The 25,703-nt window shown below is 45.7% G+C and overlaps 1 protein-coding gene across 4 annotated transcripts in view; it reads right to left on the bottom strand.

Moving 5' to 3' along the window:
- LOC311513594 (acid-sensing ion channel 2) overlaps positions 1-25,703 on the bottom strand; it is a 1,297,158-nt gene that overhangs the window by 220,979 nt on the left and 1,050,476 nt on the right. For all 4 annotated transcript variants that reach the window (XM_084615520.1, XM_084615519.1, XM_084615517.1 and 1 more), the window contains exon 2: positions 11,644-11,794. In XM_084615520.1, the coding sequence (XP_084471646.1) occupies positions 11,644-11,794 (151 nt within the window). The remainder of the gene's footprint in view (positions 1-11,643; positions 11,795-25,703) is intronic.

Consider the following 25,703-nt stretch of genomic DNA (forward strand, 5'->3'; position numbering starts at 1 on the left):
AGCATACTCTCCATTCCCACTCCTGGGGGAATTCTGCACCACTGTGCAAGTGCGGAATTAATGTGCCATGCAGAATAATTGATTCTGATGGGGACTGCAATTAAACCTTTCTCCCACCAGGGACTGATGTGGCACTAGAAGAGAGGGCAGCCGGCTCATGCTTTGGAGCAGCCAGCAGTGGAAAGGGAGGGGGTAGAGGCTGCCTTCCTCACAGCACCCTGCCCATGGGGCCAGATGAGGATGCACAGGATATGGGGGGATGGACAGAGCAGGGTACACAGGGCTGCTGAGGGGTCACACAGACTGGGGTTCAGAAGGCCTAGTGAGGGGGGACAGACTGGAGCAGGGGCCTAGGAGCTAGTGGGGTGACAACATTGAGCCAGGGGCTGAATGGGAGTGCAGAGCCATGTGGAGACAGGAGCGGGGGGAGTGCAGGGCCACATGGGGATGAAGGGAGTGAGAGTGGCTGAGTGGGGATGCAGGGACACGTGGGGGTGCAGGGACTGATGGGGGCAGTGTCAACTATGCCTGGCTGAATAGTGAGTGAGGGTGCAGGGACAGGGTGGGAGGAGGGAGTGGGGGTGCAGGGTCACATGGGGACATTTGCATATATGTCTGGCTGAATGGAGAGTGGGGGTGCAGGGACACATGGGGATGGAGCAGATGTGCCTGACTGAATGGGAGAGGCTAGGGGTCAGCTGGGGTCAGCATGGGGGAGGCTCCCCAACTCTCTAAGAATCCCTCCCCCCCACAAAAAAAAATCTGTTCCATACTTCTCCCATGAACACCCAACAGCCCTGCAGATTCACTCCCAGGCTCCTTCAGAGCAATTACTTCCCTCTACCTCAGCTCTTCCATTACCCCTGACACCCCCAAGACTTTGCACAGCTTCTGAAAGGTGCGGGAAATACATTTCTGTATTGTAGTTTAAATGACAGGTTTCAGAGTAACAGCCGTGTTAGTCTGTATTTGCAAAAAGAAAAGGAGTACTTGTGGCACCTTAGTGACTAACCAATTTATTTGAGCATAAGCTTTCGTGAGCTACAGTGAGCTGTAGCTCACGAACGCTTATGCTCAAATAAATTGGTTAGTCTCTAAGGTGCCACAAGTACTCCTTTTCTTTTTGTAGTTTAAATGAAATGTTACTCAAAATTCTGTATTAATATGCCTACTAATGAATTTATTTGCCTAAGAAAACCATTTCTGGAACCTTTTCTGTTGTCTGTATTGTTACAGACATACTTGCTGACAGGTATTTTGAAATAAATTACCAAAATAATTCAAACCAACATGATTATATTGTGTTTTTTTGAGAAATAAAATATGCCCACTTGTGCAGAAGTTTTAAAATATTGCTCACAGAATTTTTAATTTTTAAAGCGCAGAATTCCCTCAGGAGTACATTCTGTTACCAAGTCATTAATGAAACTATTGAATAATATCAGACCAAGGACTGACCCCTGTGGATCTCCACTATCCAGGGGCTTGGGACTACCTACCCCATCATTTGCCTCTGCCCATGGAAAATCCATATAATCCACTGTAATCAATTGTTTGGCAGGTTTCAGAGTAACAGCCTTGTTAGTCTGTATTCGCAAAAAGCCGATGAAGTGAGCTGTAGCTCACGAAAGCTCATGCTCAAATAAATTGGTTAGTCTCTAAGGTGCCACAAGTACTCCTTTTTTTTTTGCAATTGTCTGGCAGTGTCTCTGAGCCTAATAAGCAAGGTGACACTCTGCCAGCGCTGTGCGTAATAAACCCACGTGCTTGATTCTACACAGTGTCCATTTTGTTCCTTCATCCAGGATGTGTGTCCCCTTAGCAGGGCCCTTTCCCTCAACAGGGAGGATGGAGCATTCCATAAAAAGCACATTTCCTATGGCCCTATTCAGTTGACATTGGTCCCCCCAATTTTCCTTTTTAAACCACCAGTTCTGTTTGTGATCACTTTCTGTGACTTCTCAGCTCTCTCATCTGTCCTCTCACATCTACATTCTAAAACCACCGCTTGTACACAGAAAATGTTCTATAACAACTGGAAAATTAATTCCTTGGTGCCCCAGCAATCAGAGGATAAATGAAAGCAAAAAGAAATGCAATTATTGCCAAAACCTCATGGGAGTCCCTCCACTAGTATGTAACAGTCCCCAATACCTTTAGTAGTGTGATTTATTTATTCTCTCTCATTCGAGTTGTCTGAGTTAGCAGTGAAAGAAAGAATAGCTTATCGATGTACAGCGCAATTAAACAAATTCGGGGAAATTTAGATCCGTTTCATGATACATTCCACCTGACCTCTCCCTGTCTCCCAGTCCCCTTCTTCCTTTTTTTTCCTTGGCCTATTTGTGTATGTCTTTCTCAATTACCATTGTTACCCCTCCCTAACATGCTGTGTTTGTGTAATATTGTCTGATTTTGTATTGTCTGGGCTTGCAGCTTTGTTGTAAAGTTGCATAACTGCCTAATTGTATTGGCTAGCCTGTGAAGCGTGCATTATTTGGTATCATAAACAGGCTTTAAGTCATTCACCTTTTTGTATTTTTCATTTGTTTCTTTATGCAAATAAATAAATGTAATGACAAAACATGTTCTTTCTCCATGAAAAAAAATTGATATGAAAGATTGGCAAAGAATGGGAAGCAATAACTCCTCCTGAAGTTGAGGAGTGTTTCTGGTTTGGTCTACACTGAATGGTTAGGATGACACAGATACAATGAACAGGAGTTTAGCTCCCGTAATGTAGACATGGCCTAAGTCCACCTATGCTAAAGCATGAGAGCCAACAGAGAAATGACACAAATCTATTTCACTTTTTAGATTTCAGTCCATTGTCAAAATTCTCTCTACAGTCCAGGTCAGCTCTCATCCCCATGCCCTGGGAAAACCCTGCCATCTGCAGCTAGTTGTTCACTGCCACAGGCAAAGCATTGATTGGCTCTGCCCCATGTGCTCGACTTATAAGATATGGGATGGACTTGGGGAGATCGGAACTATTGGACAGCCTTCATTGCCACTGGCCATAGTGATCACTAAATTTGTGATGCTCTAATTATGGTAGGGAAGAGAAGGTATGATCTATCTACTCCCATACATGTCCATCCATTCATTTATCCCCATACACATCTTCCATCCATCCACCTATCCCCACATACAACTATCTGCCCATCTATCTCAGGCTATGTCTACACTGCACTTTTGTCAGTGAAAAAAATACCTCCTTGATCAACAGAAGTTTTACTGATGAAAAGTGCCAGTGTGGACGGTGCTTTGTTAGCAGGGGATGCTATCCCTTTAACAAAACTACCACCACTCATTGGGGGGTGGTTTTATTTTGCCACCAGGAGAGCTCTCTCCTGCCGGCAAAGAATATCTACATGGGACATCTTTCAGCGGCACAGCTGTGCAGTGGTAAGGTATGCAGCGTAGACATAGCATCAAGAATTATACTGCCACCCGTCACCATAGTATCTGACCACCTTCTGTGTATAATAAATAGCAATAACTAAGTCCCTAGTGTACTTCACGGAGCATCTGGCTCTATTAATTTCCTCCTTAGAATCACAGAATATCATAGAATATCAGGGTTGGAAGGGACCTCAGGAGGGCATCTAGTCCAACCCCCTGCTCAAAAGCAGGACCCATACCCAATTAAATCATCCCAGCCTTCTGGCAAACTGGTCAGTCATGACAGTCTGAAGGTCTGAACCACAACAGGACACCTGCTGCTGATCCCTTTTTGAGATATGCTGCTCCAGATCAATGGTTCTTTGCCTATGTCAGCTCCCCTGACATTTCATATTTACAAATACACGGTCACTGCACTGCTTGTAAGTTTTCCTTTTGTAATGGAGCTCGGCACTGTATGAATCATACTGGAGCACAAGCCAGATTTTGTTTTGTCCCTGAACCTCCACAGTGAACACCAGAGGGCCACATTTTGCTGTCAGTTACACTGGTGCCCATCTGGAGTAACTCCGGTGAAGGTAATGAAGCCAGTCAAATTAACACTGGCATAAACGGATAGTCATTCTTTCGTGATGGCCCTGTGATACTACACGTATCACATGCCACCCTGAATTCAGTAATCAAAGATGCCTGAATTTATTAAGAACATCCACTAATTACACTGATATGCCAAAGTAAATTCCAAGTGAATAGTCAGCGCACCTGGTTAGGAGGTTAGGAGTCGTTAGGAGTTGATGGTCCCATAGCATGTGTGTATTGAGCACAGGGGCTGCATGGATAGAAAAACCAAGACCGCATGTCTTAGGATACTTAGGAACAAGAGGGCAAGTCAGCCTTAGCTCTGAGCTCAATGCTAAATGTTGACATTATTGCTATGGAATATTTAGCGACAGTACGTTCCACTGCAGCACTGACCGCATCTCATGCGCATCTCCACAGCACACACCCACAGTTTTAATTCTACCTTGCCTAGGGCAAAATCCTTGAGGGCAAGAAAATGAAAGTGCCCATGGAAATGCTCTGAATTTATACCAGCATCAGTAAACTTTGCAAGAGGAATTTTGAAGCCAGCGGCTGATCCAGAATTATCCCCCTTACCACCTCCAGCTTGCCACGGCACTCAGAGTCTGACATTAAAAGTTTCAAGGGGTGGAAATCATGTTCTAATCAGATCCATCTCTGCAAACGCACACCTGAAATGCCAGAGATCCCTGTGTAAACCAAGCGGAACCACCTGATCAACATCCTCTACAGCAAACAGGGAAAGATAAGAATGAGCTCTCAAAACACATGCTTCTCTTGGGCTGTGTTTCTTATTTACAAGACTGTGGTCAGAATGATTTCCTACTTGCGCTGTTGGTGTAAGGTCGATATTGAACGGCAACAGGCCAATGCAGTAAAATTAACCAGGAATAGATTCCTTTTCCAATCAAATACTCATGCCAACATTTAGAGTCTCTTTTCATATATATGATTGGATTTCTGTCACGTCCATGACAAAGCAAAATAAAATGATCACAGACTGTATTTTGCAATCATTTGTTTGCACATACATGAAAGATTCTCCCCAATCAGTTGTGACTTCCTGCTAGGTTACTCGGTATCCACTGGTTCCTCTAAAGTTCTTAGGAAAGGGATTTCCCCCTCGCTTTAGTTCCTCAATCTGATTTTACCTTCAGGCAGTGTTGTCAATTCTTGTAAATTTCTCACAGTATTGCGTGCTTTTCTTTAAGCCTGGAGTCATATGAATAGCTTGGAATCACAGCTTTCAGGTTTTTTTAAACAAGTAAGTTTCTGGTCCTTGTGATTGTAGATAAATGCAGGAAAGTCCCAAAAGGTGCAAAATACAGAAGCCAAATAAAAACAATTCTAGATTTATTGTTGCATGACCTTATGGTCTCCTTCTTTGGGGGGTTAGCACCTGCAGGCAGAGCCCTTGGAATGACAACACAGGCACAAGCTCAGTAAGTGCAGCACTTGCATTGAATACTCTAAGAAGGTGCAGAGGCAGCTGATGCTGATGACTCCAAGCCCATTAACTTTCTGCCAGGCAGGAAATGCTCCCCCTCTGATCTTCCTGTCAGGGTTAATTCCTGAATCTGGATCATCTCCTCCTGGAGCAGCCACACCCTTTAGGTGCTACACACACCCCCAGCCAGTCCCCTGACTTGGTGACACTGCTCTCCCTTGTGAAAAAGACACATCCTTACTTCTAATCAACAGAACACAATCTCCATGCCAACCCGGGAATCCCACTACCTCCCTTTGGAAGGAAATGCCATTGGTATAGCCAGGCATGCTTTGCTGCGGTGGAACCTAACAACTTCCTGGCAGCCCAGTCAATGCAGATTACAGCGGCTCTCCATCGCAACGAGTACAGCCTGGCTAATCCCTGGCTGGGACCTTCTCTACATCAAGATGTCTCCTATCTCATTAGATGTAGTACTTGCAAAATCTGCAGCAAGAACACAAGGCAACAATGGGTTCCCCTGGTCTATTGTTTGAACCACGCAGAATTAGCCAGATAGTTAACAGGCCCATTTTGTTTTGCAGTAAGACAGGATCTCTCTGTCTTGCTCAGATTTCACCTGACCCACTACGTCATCCCTCTCGGGAATCAAGTAGGCGCGCGGCAGCACAAAGGAGTCTCTACAGCCACATCCATCTCAATTCTAGCTGGAATGCAAGATATCGCATCTGCATTTCCATAAACCTGTGTGTCAAAATCTGCTGGAGTGTGTCTGGGCGTCTAGCTGGGCCCATTTTGATAGGTGGGGCAGAGCTTCGTTTCTCAGTGTTCTCATTTATTCTCCCCTCCTCTCTAGAACAAAGGGAAACCCCTCTCATTTAGTGCTATGCTTTAGAATCGGAGAGTCTGTTGCTAAATTAGCTACCCAGACCCACCTAACTCCCTTTTCTGAAGCACATCATGCTTTCCCAGGCTCCCACCAGCTGGCTCCATAACGCAGTCTGGTCTGTCATTACTTGCTATACCTATTACCTGGCCTGGAATTACCCAGTCTTATCTTTGAGGGGATTAGAATGTCCTCTAGCAGAGCTACCTGACCTGTCCCAATGGCATCATGCCAGCAAATTACAGCAATGCCTTTTCCAGTCAAAGTGCAGGCTTATCTCTCACATTAAGGTTCGCTCCAGACTGCATCAGACAATCAGTCCCAACCAGTGCCCCCTAATCAGAGTCCACGATAAAATCCCACACCAATTGAAGGTTGTCAGTTTCTACAGTGGTTTGCCAATGACCCATTACATTCAGTCTTTGGCCAAAAATCAAGCTGATTCTGTTTCAAAACAAGGTCGAAACAAGCAAATCCCTAAGAAACTCAACACTCTATGTGACTAGATACCCCTGGCATGCAGTCTGGGACTGGGGGGGGCCAGCTGTGCACCCCTGACTCTCTCCGTCCCTTGCCCCTGTTTGTCCCTTGCCCCTGCTTGCTGGGAGCCAATCAAAAAAAAAAAAAAGAAGAAGAAGCAACAAGTTACAACACGCTACAAGCCAGCCAAGCGACAAGCCAAAAAAATAGACAACAAGCAACTCACAAGACAATTAAGCCAAAAACAAGCCCAATTTCTGCATTTTTTTTTGCGGGTTTGGCATGTCTGCTCAGTGGAGGTGCCACACACAGACCTGGCCAGCAAACTAACTTGGTTACAGTATTGTTTTTAAAAAGTGCATGATTTTTAAGCCAATCTTGTGACCTCGGGGGGGAGGGGGGGGAAAGGAGGGGGAGGCCAGGGGCCTGACTCGTGATGTTTTCATGGTAGGGGCTGTCCATACTGCTTCATTTCATGACAATCTGGGCATGTTCCATATGCCTATTCCTGTCAGTGGAAAATCCAGAATGAAGCAAAACCGTGTCCACTTTCTATTATGGAATAAGGAGCTCACTGTATGTGGATTTAACAGTGTGTCCCCATAATGATCTTACGGTTACAGACAAGACTGAAACCAAAGGTATGTTTTTCTGACACAAGGACTCGTTAGCCAAGGTATTTCAGCTTCCAAAGATATTAACGGGTGTTCAGCAAAGCCCTTTTGAGACTGTCCATATGCTTCATTTTGTTTGCCAGGTCAATCACAATTAAATAATCTTTTGTTTTACAAAGCAGGCGAAGCTGTGACATGGCGTCTGGAGCCCTCAGAGCAGCGTTATCCCCAGGCAGGGACCAATATTTTCCTTCTGCGCCTTGACTACTGGCTTTGCAAAGAAAAGCTTCAAAATGCAGAAATCCAGAGGCACTGAGCCAGCAGCAGGTTCCAGCTTCCAAGTGCAAGTGCCAAATCTTTTCATGAGGCAAGAGGAGGGGAAATCGCTGCTACAGCGTTGCTAACTCCTGGCTGAGAGCGAAACGCCCAGGAGCCCGCACTGAAGGATAAAGGCAGCATTGACACTCTGGAGTTTTAGGGTGGTAAAATCACAAGGCCAAATTCTGCCCTCCTGAGCCAGACCTCCTGTGGACCAACGACGTGCGGCATGAGTACTTTAGGCCCACTGCAGACAAATTCTTATTTACGTGACAATCACCATCAGCCAATACCTGGGGCTCAACCAGGGACCTCGGGAGCATGTCGGCACATGCAGAAGAGACTGTAACAGACTCACATCCTTGGTGGATCGGTGAGGCCTGTCCCTAGGGCTGCCAACTTTGGTTGGATGAATTCCTGGAGATTTCATTCATTCTTTAATTCCTGGAGACTCCAGAACAATCCTGGAGGGCTGGCAGCCCTGCCTGCCCCACACACGGCTCAGTAAGTTACATACCCCCAGCCCCACAGAGCCAGGAGTCACACGTGTGCATCTGAGGGTTGTAAGCTGTCTCACGGCATTCATTTGAGGAATTACTTGGACTGAGTCATGTGCTGGGGACTCTCTGAAGAGCACTGACGGGCCCGTCTGTCCTAGCCTCTGGAAGGAGATGGAGAGAACCAGATGGCAGAATGTGGAGTGGAGGGAAAGCCAGGCCTGGTGTCACGTCCTGGAAAGCAGGCCCGGCTCAGTCCTGCAGCCTCCTGACACTTGTGCTATGAGTTTGGAGAGTGCGCAGCTGGTTCTGTTGGGAAGGGGCTGGAAGATTTACATAATACAAAGGATCCGTCCCCACCGCATCTCACTGGAGCGGACAACTAGGAAAAACAGTCAAGCCTTTCTTTGTAGGGTTAGCAAGCGGCCGATTAAAGTGGCTGAGCTGCTCGGCTGAGGGCTTGTCTAGACCGACGGCGCTGGTGCGGTGGCACTGCTCTGGCGGTTAGTGAAGATGCTGATGGGAGAAGCGCACCCTTTGGTTTAGGTTCTCCACCTCCCCGAGAGGCAGGAGCAAGGTCAGTGGGAGAAGCCCTCCTGTCGCCGGAGTGCTGTCTACACTAGGAGTTTGGTCAGTGTAACCTCATTGCCCAGGGGTGTGGATTTTCCACACCCATCAGCCACATAGTTATACTGACAGATGTTTGTAGCATAGACCAGGGTGAAGGCTCCAGCCAGCCCCGTCTAATGGGGTAGCCAGAAGCAGCTTTTTCCCCTCCCCAGCCCCAGCAACACACATTTAGCTGCTTCTTGACCCACTTATGGACTTAGTCTCTTGGCAGAGAGAGAGAGAGACACCCAGTGGGGGAGCTCGGTTGACTTAACACCGTCTCTGATGGGAGTTCCCTGCAGGAAGGACAGCAGCCTACTTAGCCCACACAGGCCCTCTCACTCTGCTTACAGGAAGCCCATCTCCATCCAGATTGCACAGCAGCTGCTCCCCCTGCCTGGTCTGGGGATGCTGAAAATTACAGATGCCTGTAGCAGCCCATCCCGGGCCAGAGCCCCCTGGGAGCCCACAGAGTCTGATACCTGAAAAGGATTTGGTTTTAGTGGGGTTTGCAGAGGTTGTGGGATTTAACTGAAGGGCGCTCGGAGGCTGTGACAGGCTGGGGGTGGCCATGGCGGGCGAGGGCAGGAGAAGGAAGGGAAGGGCAGTGACACTGGTACATACCCGGGGGGTCAGGCCGGCTTGTGCAGCCCAGGCTGACGAACGTACCATTGCGTCCTCACCGCTATATCTAGCCAGCGAGCTAGCTCGGATACATCTACACGAGCTGCACATGACAACCTAGCTGTTGCAAAGCTGTACCTGTGAACAGCAGACTTGAGTCTTCAGCTTGCTGGGGCAGCGAGACAGATCCAGGCCCGGGGTCAGAAAAAAGAAGGGCAACGGGGTACAATAGCCAGTGAGATCCCTCACTTCCCCAGGAAGCCATGCCCATGTCTCTTTCACACCCTTCCCTCAGGGCACGGTTACTTCAAACACACCCAAAAGGCTGTCTCCCTGGCCAAAGCAGGCTGCCTGGGCCTAGAGCTCATTTCCTTGGCATCTCCCTCTGCCCCTCCAGAGCTGGGACTCTCCCCTTCCTTTAAAGCCCAGCAGATGGGAAGGCAGACAGCCCAAGTGCTGTGAGAGCAGCAGGGGTCAGCACACAAGCAAGGTGTCCCAGTCCTAGAAGGGTTTCTCTGGAGTTTTGAAATTTTTTTTTCTCAGCTGGAAAGGGTACTGATCTCTCCACCGGCCTTGTCCACAAAGCCCCGGATATTGAGGGGATGGCACTGCTGGAAACATCTCCATCTGCTGGCAAGAGGGAACTACAATACACACTTGCCCCCTTACCCTCTTCCCCACTGTCCTGCCCCCCTCACCTCCTTCCATTCACTTTTCTTTCCAGTTAACTGATCATCTCCTAACTAAGCCCCCACCCTCTCCAGATTCCCAAAAATAAAAAACAACTATGGAACTAACATGCCATCTACTGCCACCATCACTTTGTTCACTCTGCTGGTGTCTTCTACTCCTTCCCCCATCCTGTGTCTATCTGGTCTATTTAGATCACAGGCAGGGACTGTCTACTACTATGTGTTTGCAGAGCAGCTCACACAACCCTTCCTGGTTTGCCTTTATGCACTACCATTCTACTACTAACAACAGACAACAATAATAACCCAAGCATCGGGAGCGGCAAAGACTCAAGCTTCTGGGGTTTTAAGTTCATTACTACGTTCTGCGTGTATTGAAGGTCAATGGCAAAGCTCTCCATAAGAAAAGGAAAGCTTTGCTAGATCCCACTATGCAGCATCGATTTAACTCCAAATACATTTACATTTTAATGCCAATGTCTGGAAATCATCAACTTCTTCAATTACCTGCTGAGATCCAAGTTCAGTGTTTCCATGGGAACAGCAACAGTTAATCACCACAATTAATATTTATATCTTGGTAGTGTCCAGAGGGCCCAATCAGGCCTCATTGTATCAGGTGCTGTACAAATACATAGGAAGGTGTATTTTGTTCTCTCATCCTCTCCCCAGAGGGAGAAGCATGTGGAGTTGAGTGTCTTGTTTTGGAAGACAGAGAGAGTGTGTGTGTGTGTGTGTGTGTTTAATATACATGTTGCTGTGGGTTTATGTTAGAGAGACAGCTGGTCAAAAAATGTACCTTGCACTTCTAGTGGGGGAATGTGATGAGGTTTGGGATGGTCCTTAGTTCTTGGATAGTCTTAGGCTACAATCTCAGATCAAAATTAAGGCTGAAGAGAGTGGCGCCCTAGATTTGTTTAGTAATTGAATCGTGTAGCACTGTGAGGCTTCGCCCAAGTAAGGCAGCAAATAAGTCAGTGACATGATACCCAGAATTTTTAAAAGAATGTGAGTGTGGGGACCACCTGGAGAATTCTGGGTATCAGGAAGGTGACATGGATTCACAGCCAGCTCTTCCCCTTGTCAAGATGTCTAATTTAGATTCTAAAATCCCACTGTAGTCACCCTGAACTTGATGCAGAGGTCAAACACATGAGCTGGCTTTGAAAGGTAGCTGTGACTACGGGGTAATGGAGCAGCTTGGAGACGACCAAGCAGGTGGGGAATGCTTCCAGGCTGGCAGGCTCGTCTTCATCAAGAACCACTTCACTCGCTTGTGTCCTTGAGTTTGAGGTGGTCAAGCTAACTTTGAAACTTGACCTGTTTTTGCAAAGGCTGCAAGTTCCCTGAAGAGCTCAAGAACTTTTAAGTTTAAGCTTAGCTCGGGAGAACCGGCTTCCCACAGAACATGTCAAAACTACTACAGCGTGTTTGCAACCAAGGCACATCCTCAGATAGAGAGAGAAAAAAAGTAAACATTGGGTCTTACCTGTTTCTCCCCATATTGGTAAATATTCATCCTGCTGTATGTCCAGCATGATCTCCAATCCATTGCCTGTCCCACCTTTGACCGTGGTAAGCAGGGGCCGCCCTTCTTCTCCTGAGTTAAACATGTAACATTTCCCATATTTTGTAAACACCTTCGAGAGAGAGAAAAGAGAGAGCTCTATGTAACACATCTCTTCCCAACCCAACCGTGGCTGCAGAGACTTGAAAAATGTAAGTGTGGCAGAGCTCCAGAGGAAACAGCTGAAACCAGATCTAATCTGGTTTAATAATTTAGTATGTTAAGTTTGTTCCTCTTTACAGGGGGAAAAAAAGGAGTAGGGTGAGAACAAACAGCGTTTTAAAGGAATGAACAAATGTTTTTGGAAATAGTTCCTCTGACTCACACCATGTCAGAGCTCTAAGAAATAGATACACTTGCAAAGCTTGAGTACATGTTGAACTATAATGTAAGTCCCGTTTCATCCAAGATGTCACAGCAGCACAGCCAGATGCTGCTGGGCTTTCACTACTGCACATTTAGAAGTGGTCCCGCTTGCCCTAAGTGCAAAAGAATACAAATGCCTGTGTTGGAACCCCGTTTACTCCAAGAGGACTCAGGTGAATCTAGGTGCCAGCTTCCCCCTTATCCTACAGCCTGTGAAATACATGCTTTCATTTAACATGCTTCTTGTTGTTTCTTTCCATCTCCCCCCCCCAACCCCATGAATCAGAAATAAAAGACCTTTCAAGGCAGACACGCTACTGTTGGAGAGTGGAGAATTTGGCAGGCTAGACTAATTCTCTTTGAAAGCAAAGAGAACTGTTCTGCATACAACACTTGGCGGTCTGCACATGACAGTTGTTTCTTGGCCCTGAGCCAGCTTTCTGCTGGATTCTTACTCAACAAGGATTCATTCAAGCTAAGCCAAACATTGCACGCCTGGGACCCATTCACACACACAGCTCCTTTGCCAATGAACATAACAGAATTAAAGCTCTGCTGTCTCAACACACTCTATATCGACACAAAGACGTAACACTTTTAATCCTATCATTTAAGGCCACAGCAATAACAAGAGGATGACTTCCACCAGTCACAGGAAGTTTTCAAGATTTCCCCCCTCTTGGTTTAATCAGTGGTTTAGTCTACACCTCACTTATCACCCCTTTTCCATTTAGATCTTGGGGTGGAGGCAAACACTTGAACACAATGATTTGCATGCAGTTGCTTGTAATGTCAATAGAGAAATAACAGGAAGCCACACTCACTCAATAGAGAAATAACAGGAAGCATGGCAAGTTTGCTCCACTGTCCCTTGTGGGAAACATATTATTTGAGGTTTGCAGCATTGCCAGCCCCAAGAATCAAAAACCATGAATCAAGTCCCCAAACATCACAAGATTGGCTTAAAAATCACAAGATTAAAAACGTAATAAATATTGGGTTCTATTTGCCTTCTGGGGCTGGAATATTTAGAGGTCACGGCTTTAAGAGCTTATTTGCAGCCATGAGGGCCAAAAACACACTGTGGAAAAAAAAGCCAAGATTCTTACACAGTCACAAGATTTCAGCAGTTGGGACTCTACCCTCTCCCCCTTCCTCCCACCAAATACCATAAGACTCACAACAAAATCATGAGACTTGGCAACACTGTGCCCACGCGGACTCATCTGGCTGCTGGGTTATTCTTGAAAACATTTGTAAATCCCCAAAACATCATATATTTTTAGCAGTGATGAGTATTCATCTGAACACCAGTACTGGAAAATGCAACATTTGCTACTTACTATTCAGAGTTTTCCAGTTTCAAAAGCTCCAGTCCTCCAATCAGAGAGCAGTTTACTCTTCATTCATAACAACCAATCACATGAACAAATGACAAGCTAATTGTGATTCCATTTAATGATGCAGCAAATACTCACAAACAAGTGCGTTTGCTGGGATCAAATTATCACACAAGTGATTCATAAACCTAAACAAAGGCCAGATTCATCTGCTAATTTATGTCCAACAAATAATCTGATCATTTCTACTTGCCCAGTGCAATTATGACCCATCACTGCAGGAACAAGTGAAAAGAGAATGCTGGGAAGGGACAAAAGAGTGTATTCCAATGGAGCTATCCAATCAGAGCAAATGGAGCACAAAAAAAAATAAAGCACTTGCAAATATGTCCTTTTAAAATTTCTTTCCTCCAAAGTGAAAATCTCTCTTTAATATGTGACCAACCGATCAAACTCTCCAGATCTAGAAGGTTAATCTGAACCAACTAGTGACTTGGTTTTTTAGGTTTATCCAGAGATGTTCTACATACAGAGGTGACATTTTCTAATTAGCATGGTTTAACTTAAAGCAAGAAGAAAACCTATATTAGTGCAAATCATAGGAAATCAGGAAGGTTTATATTAAAGGCAGCAGAATATTCTATTTAATGAACAAGGACTGAGGTCACGTCTACACTACAGACAGTATATTGGTTACTCTTTCTTGCCACTTCCCTATTCAGGAGCAGCAAATTGTATAGCTTTCTTCCAAAACTCATAATTGTACACCTGACTGTCCTGCAAATTGGTCTCTTTAACGTCTGCTAATATCCAGTCCATGTACTAGTCTTTGACCTGACCCTTTTTCAAGGTTCCTTCTACACTCTGAACTCTAGGGTATAGATGTGGGGACCTGCATGAAAGATCCCCTAAGCTTATTCTTACCAGCTTAGGTTAAAAACTTCCCCAAGGTACAAAATTTGCCTTGTCCTTGAACCCTATGCTGCCACCACCAAGCATGTTAAATAAAGAACAGGGAAAGAGCCCACTTGGTGACATCTTCCCCTCTAAAATATCCCCCCAAGCCCTACACCCCCTTTCCTGGGGAAGGCTTGATAAAAATCCTCACCAATTTGCATAGGTGAACACAGTCCCAAACCCTTGGATTTTAAGAACAATGAAAAAGCAATCAGGATCTTAAAATAATTTTAATTAAAGAAAAGTAAAAGAAACACCTCTGTAAAATCAGGATGGTAAATACCTTACAGGGTTATCAGATTCAAAACAGAGAATCCCTCTAGGCAAAACCTTAAGTTACAAAAAGACACAAGAACAGGAATATACATTCCCTCCAGCACAGCTTATTTTACCAGCCATTAAACAAAAGAAAATCTAACACATTTTCTAGCTAGATTACTTTTACTAACTTAACAGGAGTTGGAAGGCTTGCATTTCTGATCTGTTCCAGGCAAAAGCATCACACAGGCAGACAAACCCTTTGTTCCCCCCCCGCCTCCAGATTTGAAAGTATCTTGTCCCCTCTTTGGTCATTTTGGGGCAGGTGCCAGCAAGGTTACTTTAGCTTCTTAACCCTTTACAGGTGAAAGGGTTTTGCCTCTGGCCAGGAGGGATTTTATAGCACTGTATACAGAAAATTGGTTACCCTTCCCTTTATATTTATGACATCCTTGGTCATCTTCCATCCATGATCATTACAAAGGTCATCCTACCAATATAACTCTCAGGTCTCTACTGGTAGCCTACCCTCTCTCAACATGTCTTCAATTAGGGCAACCCACATTGGGCCTTTCACAATTTCATCTGGTTCGCTATCACTGAGCGTCCAACCATTTGACCCCCTCAACATCTTCATTCCCGTGGTGGAGAGCATACTGATTTCTTTTTTTGTGTCTGGCCTAGTCTCTGTTCTATACATTATGATGGGTTGAGTTACAATTTTGTACACTCTACCATTTATTGGCAATTTTTTATCACAGAAAGTGGGGTCAGCTCCCACAACATGCACCAATGGGTTTGGTACAATGCTGGGCATCACTCAGGAGGGCATCACTGTCAACAACCATTGATCTTTGGTATTTACATTCACTCCTTTAAGCTCTCTGCCTGTGATGTCCTTTATTCTGTGAGGGGGCGAGGTCATATCATCTTGTTGGTGCCCAGTTCCCTCAGCCTCTCCTCATAAGTCATGTGTTCCAGTCCCCTAATCATTTTTGTTGCCCTCTGCTAGACATTTTCCAATTTTTCCACATCCTTCCTGTAGTGAGAGGCCCAAAACTGGACACAGTACTCCAGATGAAGCCTCACCAATGTTGAATAGAGGGGAACGATCACATCCCTCGATCTGCTGGCAATACTCCTATGTATACATCCCAAAATGCCATTGGCCTTCTTGGCAACAAGGGCACACTGTTGACTCATATCCAGCTTCTCGTCCACTGTAACCCCTAGGTCCTTCTCTGCAGAACTGCTGCCTAGCCATTCGGTCCCTAGTCTGTAGCGGTGCATGGGATTCTTCCGTCTTAAGTGCAGGACTCTGCACTTGTCCTTGTTGAACCTCATCAGATTTCTTTTGGCCCAATCCTCTAATTTGTCTAGGGCCCTCTGTAGCCTATCCCTACCCTCCAGCATATCTACCTCTCCTCCCAGTTTAGTGTCATCTGCAAACTTGCTGAGGGTGCAATCCACACCATCCTCTAGATCATTTATGAAGATATTGAACAAAATCGGCCCCAGGACTGACCCTTGGGGCACTCCACTTGATACCGGCTGACAACTAGACATGGAGCCATTGATCACTACCCATTGAGCCTGACAATCTAGCCAACTTTCTATCCACCTTATAGTCCATTCATCCAACCCATACTTCTTTAACTTGCTGGCAAGAATACTGTGGGAGACCGTGTCAAAAGCTTTGCTAAAGTCAAGGAACAACAAGTCCACCGCTTTCCCCTCATCCACAGAGCCAGTTATCTTGTCATAGAAGGCAATTAGATTAGTCAGGCATGACTTGCCCTTGGTGAATCCATGCTGACTGTTCCTGGTCACTTTCCTCTCCTCTAAGTGCTTCAGAATTGATTCCTTGAGGACCTGCTCCATGATTTTTCCAGGGACTGAGGTGAGGCTGACTGACTAGTTCCCAGGATCCTCCTTCTTCCCTTTTTTAAAGATGGGCACTACATTAGCCTTTTTCCAATCGTCCGGGACCTCCCCCGATCGCCATGAGTTTTCAAAGATAAACTACCTCCCTACCTCCTTATGCACCAACCAGAGAATACGATCCCGCCCGCTACCACCCTATACACCAACCAGAGAATACGATCCCGCCCGCTACCTCCCTATATACCAACCAGAGAATATGACCCTGCCCCCACCTCTCTATGCACCAACCAAGAATACAATCCCACCCCCAACCCCCCTATGCACCAACCAGAGAGTTTAACCGCACCACTTATCTCCCTGTGCATGAACCAGAGAATATGAATCTGCCCCCTTTCTAACTCCCTACTTCCTTATGCACTGCCCCCACCCCATCTCACTATGCAGCAGCCCTGCTGTCTACCACCCTGTGCATCAACCAGAGAATACAACCCCACCCATACCTCATTATGCACCAACCAGAGAATATGACCTCACCTCACTTCCCCAGAATAGGACCACACTGCCCACCTCCCTACAAGCCCATTCTGGTAATACACCCTTGCCCCCCCCACCTCCCACTAAAAATATATGCCAACTCTCTCACAGCTCCACAGGCCCTACAGAGAACACAACCCCTACCCCTGCCACCCCTGTCCTTAAAATCACACACGTCAAGTTTAAGTTCAACTCTAATGTCGCCAACAACAACTAACACAGAGGTTGGCCGTGCTGTGAGCCCTGTTAGCTGGCACAACAGTTAATGTCATCACATAGAGTGGAATAACTGCTGGATTTTGTGATGGGCTGTACCAGCTCTTTGGGGTACCCAGGGGGAACTCTCTACACTGACAGCACCGTGTCCTATGCTGAGGAAGAAACTCCACTATCCTGCTTCCATTACAGTGCTTCACGCAGGTCCAGCAGAGCCTGGAGAAGTGAGGCTTGTTTGGCAACTGGGCTATACAACCTGCAGACCTTGCCTGAGTATGGCTTGGGCTGGGAAGCCCTGAGACTGGCCAGGTAGGTCTAAAACAGGGGTGGGGAACCTTTTTTCTATCATGGGCCACTGACCCATAGAAAAAATCAGTCACAGGCCACACAGCCCCGTAGGGGGCGCAGAGGCTCAGGCCTTCCCCTAGGCTCTGGGATGGGGCCAGAAATGAGGGGTTCAGGGTGAAGGAGGGGGCTCTGGGCTGGGTCAGGGGGTTGGGGTGTGGGAGGTGGTGAGGGGTCTGGCTGGGGGTGTGGGATCTGGGGTGATGCTCAGGCAGGAGGTTGGGGTGCAAGAGGGGGATCCGGTCTGGGGCAGGGGGTTGGGGTGCGGAAGGAGGGTTGTGGTGTGGGCTCTGGGAGGGAGTTTGGGTGCAGGATGGGGCTCAGGGCTGGGGCAGGGGGTTGAGATGCGGGTGGGGGTGCAGTGTCTGGGAAGGAGTTAGGGTGTAGGAGGGGGTTCCAATCTGGGGCAGGAGGTTCAGGGTGTGGGCTCTAGTCGGGCGGCGCTTATCTCAGGCAGCTCCTGGTCAGTGGCACGGTAGGGCTAAGGCCCTGCCTGCCCTGGCTCCACGCTGCTCCCAGAAGCAGCTGCCATGTCCTGCTCCTAGGAGGGGCCAGGGGATTCTGCATGGCGCGCACTGCCCACACCCATAGGCGCCATCCTCGCAGCTCCCATTAGCTGTGGTTCCCAGCCAATGGGAGCTATGGAGCCAGCATTGGGGGCAGGGGCAGCGAGCGGAGCTTCCCTGATCACCCTTGCTCCTAGGGGCCACAGGGACAGGATGGTGGCTTCCGGGAGCTGCACAGAGCCAACTGGACTTTTAACAGCCTGGCAACCCCAACTTCCCCCTGCAGCGGGGCAAGCTGCGTGTTTGCGGCTCCAGCCCCATTGCGGGGTAGCTGAGGCTCAAAGCTTCTGGCCCGCAGCGAGGAGACTTACCATGGGCCGGATTAAATGAAGCAGTGGGCCGCATCTGGTCTTCAGGTTCCCCACCCCTGGTCTAAAATAAAGACTCATGGGCCAGTCTGAGACTGTGGAATAACTCCCACAGACGCTAAGGACCATCCCAGACTTCCCCACCCTCCTCTCCGAGTGTGCAGGGCACTTCTTCCAACCGCCTTCACCAACAGACACACAGAGCAGCATGGGCATAGAGTAAAATTCTGCCAAAACAAAATATAGCACTGCACAGACAATTCTTCCCTGGGCAGAGGCTGGGGGAGAGAATGGACCATACGTGACTGAGGTCAGTCATGTTGCTTACTGCAGGACTGGAAGGCATTCAGATACTACAGCCGTGAGGGCAGCACAGGAACCTGAACAGAACACGGGGCTTGAGTCTCTATCCACAACCTTAACTGGTGAGGCCATCACTTCCCTACAAACTGTCCAAGAAGTGATCAATCTTTATTTATAATAGCAGTTAAAGAACCATTGCCAAATCTAGGCACACTAAAATCTATATACCCTCGAGTAACTACACATGGAACAGAGCTGCAGTCTTCCTGCATTTCCTGTTTGTCTTCTGAATGATGGTTTGGAGGATAGTTTTCAGTGGAATCTCTCCTTTTCATACTGGGTTCCTTACACTCTGACATTATGCTGAGCAATGGTCAGAGTACACGGAACCCTAAAGGAGATGATTTAATCTGAGTTTGTTTGAAGGGGATTTTTCGGAGAAAGGGGGTATGTTTTTGCTAACATCTTCCTGAGTGTGGCAGTGGTACTTTTAACTTTAAACAAACAAACAAACAAACAAACGACAAGTGCAGACCAGGAAAACGACAAACACGTACCCTGAAAGACATCTATAAAATGCCAGATTTTTCAGTGATGGATCACTTCTGACAGCTCATCTGAAAATCCATGTTAAAGTCCAAAGACAAACATGCTCTAAATTTGTGAAATGGTATTTAAGTAACACAATGACCCTTCTTACTTAGTGCCTAGAGGAAAAAAATGTGTGTTCAGTGAAATTAAAATGCAGGTTATAGATGTCTCCAAGATGCTGCAATTTATGACTCAAAACGCAATTATTTCTAGTGCCTAGAGAGAAAGATATAGATCCTGCTGAATGTCAAACCAAACCAATATTCCAAACCAGCTTCATATTCAAGACATGATTAAACCCAATCAGAATAATAGAATAAAAGGTACTTTACTGTTTATAAGAAGTCTATATGGGACAGAGATGTTGCCTGACAATCAATTATGGTTTTAGTATATAGAAAAATTATAGAAAAAGCAGAAGTCTGTAAATTACTTTTTAAAACCCATACAAAAAATGTGGAAGGGAGTCCACCTAGAAGACAAAATGTTATCATAGAATCATAGTCTTTAAGGTCAGAAGGGACCATTATGATTGTCTCGTCTGACCTCCTGCACAACGCAAGCCACAGAATCTCACCCACCAACTCCTGTAACAAACCCCTAACTTATGTCTGAGCTACTGAAGTCCTCAAATCATGGTTTAATGACTTCAAGGTGCAGAGAATCCTCCAGCAAGTGACCCGGGCCCCCATGCTGTAGAGGAAGGCAAAAAACCCCCAGGGCCTCTGCCAATCTGCCCTGGGGGGAAATTCCTTCCTGACCCCAAATATGGTGATCAACTAAACCCTGAGCATGTGGGCAAGACTTACCAGCCAGACACCCAGGAAAGAATTATCTGTAGTAACTCAGATCCCACCCCATCTAACATCCCAAAACAGGCCATTGGGCATATCTACCGCTAGTAGTCGAAGATCAATTAATTGCCAAAATTAGGCTATCCCATCATATCATCTCCTCCATAAATTTATGAAGCTTTATCTTAAAGCCAGATATGTCTTTTGACCCCACTGCTTCCCTTGGAAGGCTGTTCCAGAACTTCACTCCTCTAATGGTTAGAAACCTTCGTCTAATTTCAAGTCTAAACTTCCTGATGGCCACTTTATATCCATTTGTTCTTGTGTCCACATTGGTACTGAGTTTCAATAATTCTTCTCCCTCCATGGTATTTATCCCTCTGATATATTTATAGAGAGCAATCAGATTTCCTCTCAGCCTTCTTTTAGTTAGGCTAAACAAGCCAAGCTCCTTGAGTCTCCTTTCATAAGACAGATTTTCCATTCCTTGGATCATCCTAGTAGTCCTTCTCTGTACCTGTTCCAGTTTGAATTCATCCTTCTTAAACATGGGAGATCAGAACTGCACACAGTATTCCAGGTGAGGTCTCACCAGTGCCTTGTATAACAGTGCTAACACCTCCTTATCTCTATTGGAAATACCCCGCCTGGTGCATCCCAAGACTGCATTAGCTTATTTTCATGGCCATATCACATTGGCGGCTCAGTCATCCTGTGATCAACCAATACTCCAAGGTCCTTCTCCTCCTCTGTTAATTCCAAGTAATGTGTCCCCAGTTTATAACAGAAATTCTTGTTAGTAATCCCTAAATGCATGATCTTGCACTTCTCACTATTAAATTTCATCCTATTACTATTACTCCAGTTTACAAGGTCATCCAGCTCTTCCTGTAATGATATCCCGGTCCTTCTCTGTATTGGCAATACCTCCCAGCTTTGTGTCATCCGCAAACTTTATTAGCACATTCCTTCCTTTTTGTGCCAAGTTCAGCAATAAAAAGATTAAATAAGATTGGTCCCAAAACTGATCCCTGAGGAACTCCACTAGTAACCTCCTTCCAGTCTGACAGTTCACCTTTGAGTGAGATCCACTGTAGTCTCCCCTTTAAACCAGTTCCTTATCCACCTTTCAATTTTCACATTGATCCCCATCTTTTCCAATTTAGCTAATAATTCTCCATGTGGAACCGTATCAAATGCCTTACTGAAATTGAGGTAAATTAGATCCACTGCATTTCCTTTGTCTAAAAAATCTGTTGCCTTCTCAAAGAAGGAGATCAGGTTGGTTTGGCATGATCTACCATTTGTAAAACCATGTTGTATTTTGTCCCATTTACCATTGACCTCAATGTCCTTAACTACTTTCTCCTTCAAAATTTTTTTCCAAGACCTTGCATATTACAGATGTCAAACTAACAGGCCTGTAGTTACCCGGATCACTTTTTTTACCTCTTTTAAAAATAGGAACTATATTAGCAATTCTCCAGTCATACGTTACAACCCCTGAGTTTATAGATTGACTAAAAATTCTTGCTAATGGGCTTGCAGTTTCATGTTCCAGTGCCTTTAATATTCTTGGTTAAAGATTATCCAGGCCCCCCGATTTAGTCTCATTAAGCTGTTCAAGATTGGCTTCTACCTCGGATGTGGTAATCCATATCCTCATTCCCATTTGTCGTCCTACCATTATCCCTAAGCTCCTCATTAGCCTCATTAAAGACTGAGACAAAGTATTTGTTTAGATATTGGGCCATGCCTAAATGATCCTTAACCTCCATCCATCCTCAGTGTTTAGCGGTCCCATTTCTTCTTTCTTTGTTTTCTTCTTATTTATATGGCTATAGAACCTTTTACTATTGCTTTTAATTCCCTTTGCAAGGTCCAACTCTACATGGCTTTTGGCCTTTCTCACTTTATCCCTACATGTTCTGACCTCAGTAAGGTAGCTTTCCTTACTAATCCTTCCCATCTTCCACTCCTTGTAGGCTTTCTGCTTTTTTTTTAATCACCTCTCCGAGATAGGTTTCAGAGTAGCAGCCGTGTTAGTCTGTATCTGCAAAAAGAAAAGGAGGACTTGTGGCACCTTAGAGACGAACACATTTATTTGAGCATAAGCTTTCGTGAGCTACAGCTCACTTCATCGGATGCATTCTGAGATACTTCCTCATCCAGCTTGGTCTACAACACCTGCCTATGAATTTTTTTCCCCTTTCTTGGGATGCAGGCTTCTGATAGTTACTGCAACTTTGACTAAGTAATTCCAGGCCTCCTTCACCTTTAGATCCACAAGTTTGTCAGTCCAATCCACTTCCCTAACTAATTTCCTTAATTTTTTAAAGTTAGCATTTTTGACATCAAAAACCCGAGTCACAGATCTATTTTTGTTTATCCTTCCATTTAGTTTGAACTGAATTAGCTCATGATCGCTCAAACTGAGGTTTTCCCCTACCATCATTTCTTCTATGAGGTGCTCACTGCTCACCAAAACCAAAACTAAAATGGCATCCTTTCTTGTCGGCCCAGCAACTATTTGGTGAAGGAATCCATCAGCTATCGCATCCAGGAAAATCTGAGCCCTATTATTATTACTAGCGCTTGTCCTCCAGTCTATATCTGGGAAGTTAAAGTCTCCCATGGTCACACAATTCCCATTAGTATTTACTTCTTTAAAAACATTAAAGAGGTCTCTATCCATATCCACATCGGATCCTGGCAATCTATAGCACACCCCAAGCACTATCCCAGGGGAGGAGCTAGGAGTTCTCCCCCAATTTGATTTTTGCCCAGACGGATTCTGTCTTTTCCATTCCATCACTTCTTATTTCTTTACAGTCTACCTCATCACTGATCTACAATGCTACTCCTCCACCTTTGCCTTTATTCCTGTCTTTCCTAAACAGCACATACCCTTCAATACCTGTTCCTAGAGAAGGGCATGACGACTATTCCACCATGTTTCTGTTATCCCTATAATATCTGGTTTCACTTCCTGCACCAGTAGCTCTAGTTCCTCCATTTTATTACCTAGGTTCCTCGCATTGGTGAACAAACATCTTAATTTTTGCAGTTTGGCTTCACTCACATTCTTTACCCAATTGGCAACAGACATTCTACCACCAATATTACCTATTAGATTGGTATGTATACTGCCCTTCTCCCTTATGTCCATTCTCCTACCCACGGCTGTATCCTTTCTTACTTCGTTTTCTTCCCTCTCAAAGAGAATAACTGGTGTGGAGATTACTTGGACATCTCCCACCCATCTCTCCTGAATTCGTAGTTTAAAGCTCTCTTGATCAGTTGTGCCATCCTCCATCCTAGAAGTCTATTTCCCTCCTTACTCAGGTGAAGTCCATCCCGAGAGAACAGTCCTCTGTCTATGAATGCTTCCCAGTGGCCATACATCCCAAAGCCCTCCTTATAGCACCACTGCTTGAGCCATCCGTTGATAGTCATAATCTTGTCACACCTTTGTTGCCCTTCTCTAGGAACAGGCAGAATCCCTCTGAAGATCACCTGAGCCTCGATTTCCTTTAGCGTCTTCCCCAGCCTGGCATAGTCTCCCTTGATACGTTCCAGCGAGAATCTAGTCGTATCATTTGTTCCCACATGAAGGATAATCAGTGGATTCTTTCCTGCTCCCTTTAGGATCTTCTTCAGCCTCAGGTCCACATCCCATATCTTAGTACCCGGCAGACAGCACACCCTTCTGTTCTCTGGATCAGCTCTTGTTACAGGCCTGTCTATTCTTCTCAGTCAGGAATCCCCAGTCACGTAGACCTGCCTTTTCCTGGCGATGGTGCAATTCTCCAGTATATCCCCTGTTTCCTCTGGCTGCAAGTCTTCTCAATTCCTATTGTCCCTTGCAATCCTCTGCAACCCATCCTGTATCCTCCTGGGGCTCATATTTGGTGTTATCTCCATTGACTCTTGTCCTCTTCCAATAGGACTATCTGCTCTTCTTTTTCCTTGCCCTCTCACCTTCAGTGACCACCTGCTGAGCCCCTTCTTCATTTTCCAACTCCCAAAACCTGTTCCTGAGCTCTATTTCTCCTTCACTGCCCTGTCTTTTCCTCTGCCTGGTTCTCTTAGTCACATGCTTCCACTGTCCACTTTCCTCACCCAGCAGTATCCCCTCAGAGTTCTTCAGTCCTGCTTCCATCTGCAAGTCTGAGCTTTTCCCTTCAGCCTCCTCATGTCTTTGCTCCATCATCTGCTCGAACCCCCTTCTAAACTCAACCAGAGTCTCCATCTGCATCTCCAATCCTAGGATCTTTTCTTCCATCAGCTCTGTCATAAATATAAAGGAAAGGGTAAACCCCTTTAAAATCCCTCCTGGCCAGAGGAAAAATCCTCTCACCTGTAAAGGGTTAAGAAGCTAAAGGTAACCTTGCTGGCACCTGACCAAAATGACCAATGAGGAGACAAGATACTTTCAAAAGATGGGAGGAGGGAGAGAAACAAAGGGTCGGTGTCTGTCTGTATGCTGCTTTTGCCGGGGATAGACCAGGAATGGAGTCTTAGAACTTCAGTAAGTAATCTAGCTAGGTATGTGTAATAATCATAGATTATGATTTCTTTAAATGGCTGAGAAAAGAACTGTGCTGAATAGAATGATTATTCCTGTCTGTGTGTCCTTTTTGTAACTTAAGGTTTTGCCTAGAGGGATTCTCTATGTTTTAAATCTAATTACCCTGTGATGTATCTACCATCCTGATTTTACAGGGGTGATTCTTTTACTTCTATTTACTTCTATTTCTATTAAAAGTCTTCTTGTAAGAAAACTGAATGCTTTTTCATTGTTCTCAGATCCAAGGGTTTGGGTCTGTGATCACCTATGCAAATTGGTGAGGAGTTTTACCAAACCTTCCCCAGGAAATGGGGTGCAAGGGTTGGGAGGATTTTGGGGGGAAAGATGTGTCCAAACTACGTTTCCCAGTAAACCCAGTTAGAGTTTGGTGGTGGCAGTGGATATTCCAAGGACAAAGGATAAGGTTAATTTGTACCTTGGGGAAGTTTTAACCTAAGCTGGTGAAAGTAAGCTCAGGAGGTTTTCATGCAGGTCCCCACATCTGTACCCTAAAGTTCAGAGAGTGTGTGTGTGTGGGGGGAACCTTGACAAGCTGTATCAGGCGGCACTTCATGCAGATGAAATTATTTTCAGGTACCCCCTCCAGGATCATGTACATGCCAGAGCTTCTTCATCCAGTCATCTTCATTGTGTCTTCCACTACTTGGGTCACTACCACTGCTGCCTCTGTGTCTGTCATAGCCTTCTCACCTAAGTCCTGTTAGTCTGGGAAACATAAACCAAACCAAACCACTCACATCTGCTGAGCCTCGATTTCCTTTAGCATGAACAACAAGCACGAAAACACTACCAGAACACCATACACCCCCTTCACTAGCCTGTCTGTTCCTTTGCCTAGCTCTTAATCTTCCCCCCAAACTCCTCTTTCAAACTCTCCTGTTTACAGCTCTGTTTGCTGGCTTCTGGCTTTATCTGATGGATAAAGATAT

The sequence above is a fragment of the Lepidochelys olivacea genome (assembly GCF_965140295.1).
Source record: "Lepidochelys olivacea isolate rLepOli2 genome assembly, chromosome: 27".
Classification (NCBI taxonomy): domain Eukaryota; kingdom Metazoa; phylum Chordata; order Testudines; family Cheloniidae; genus Lepidochelys; species Lepidochelys olivacea.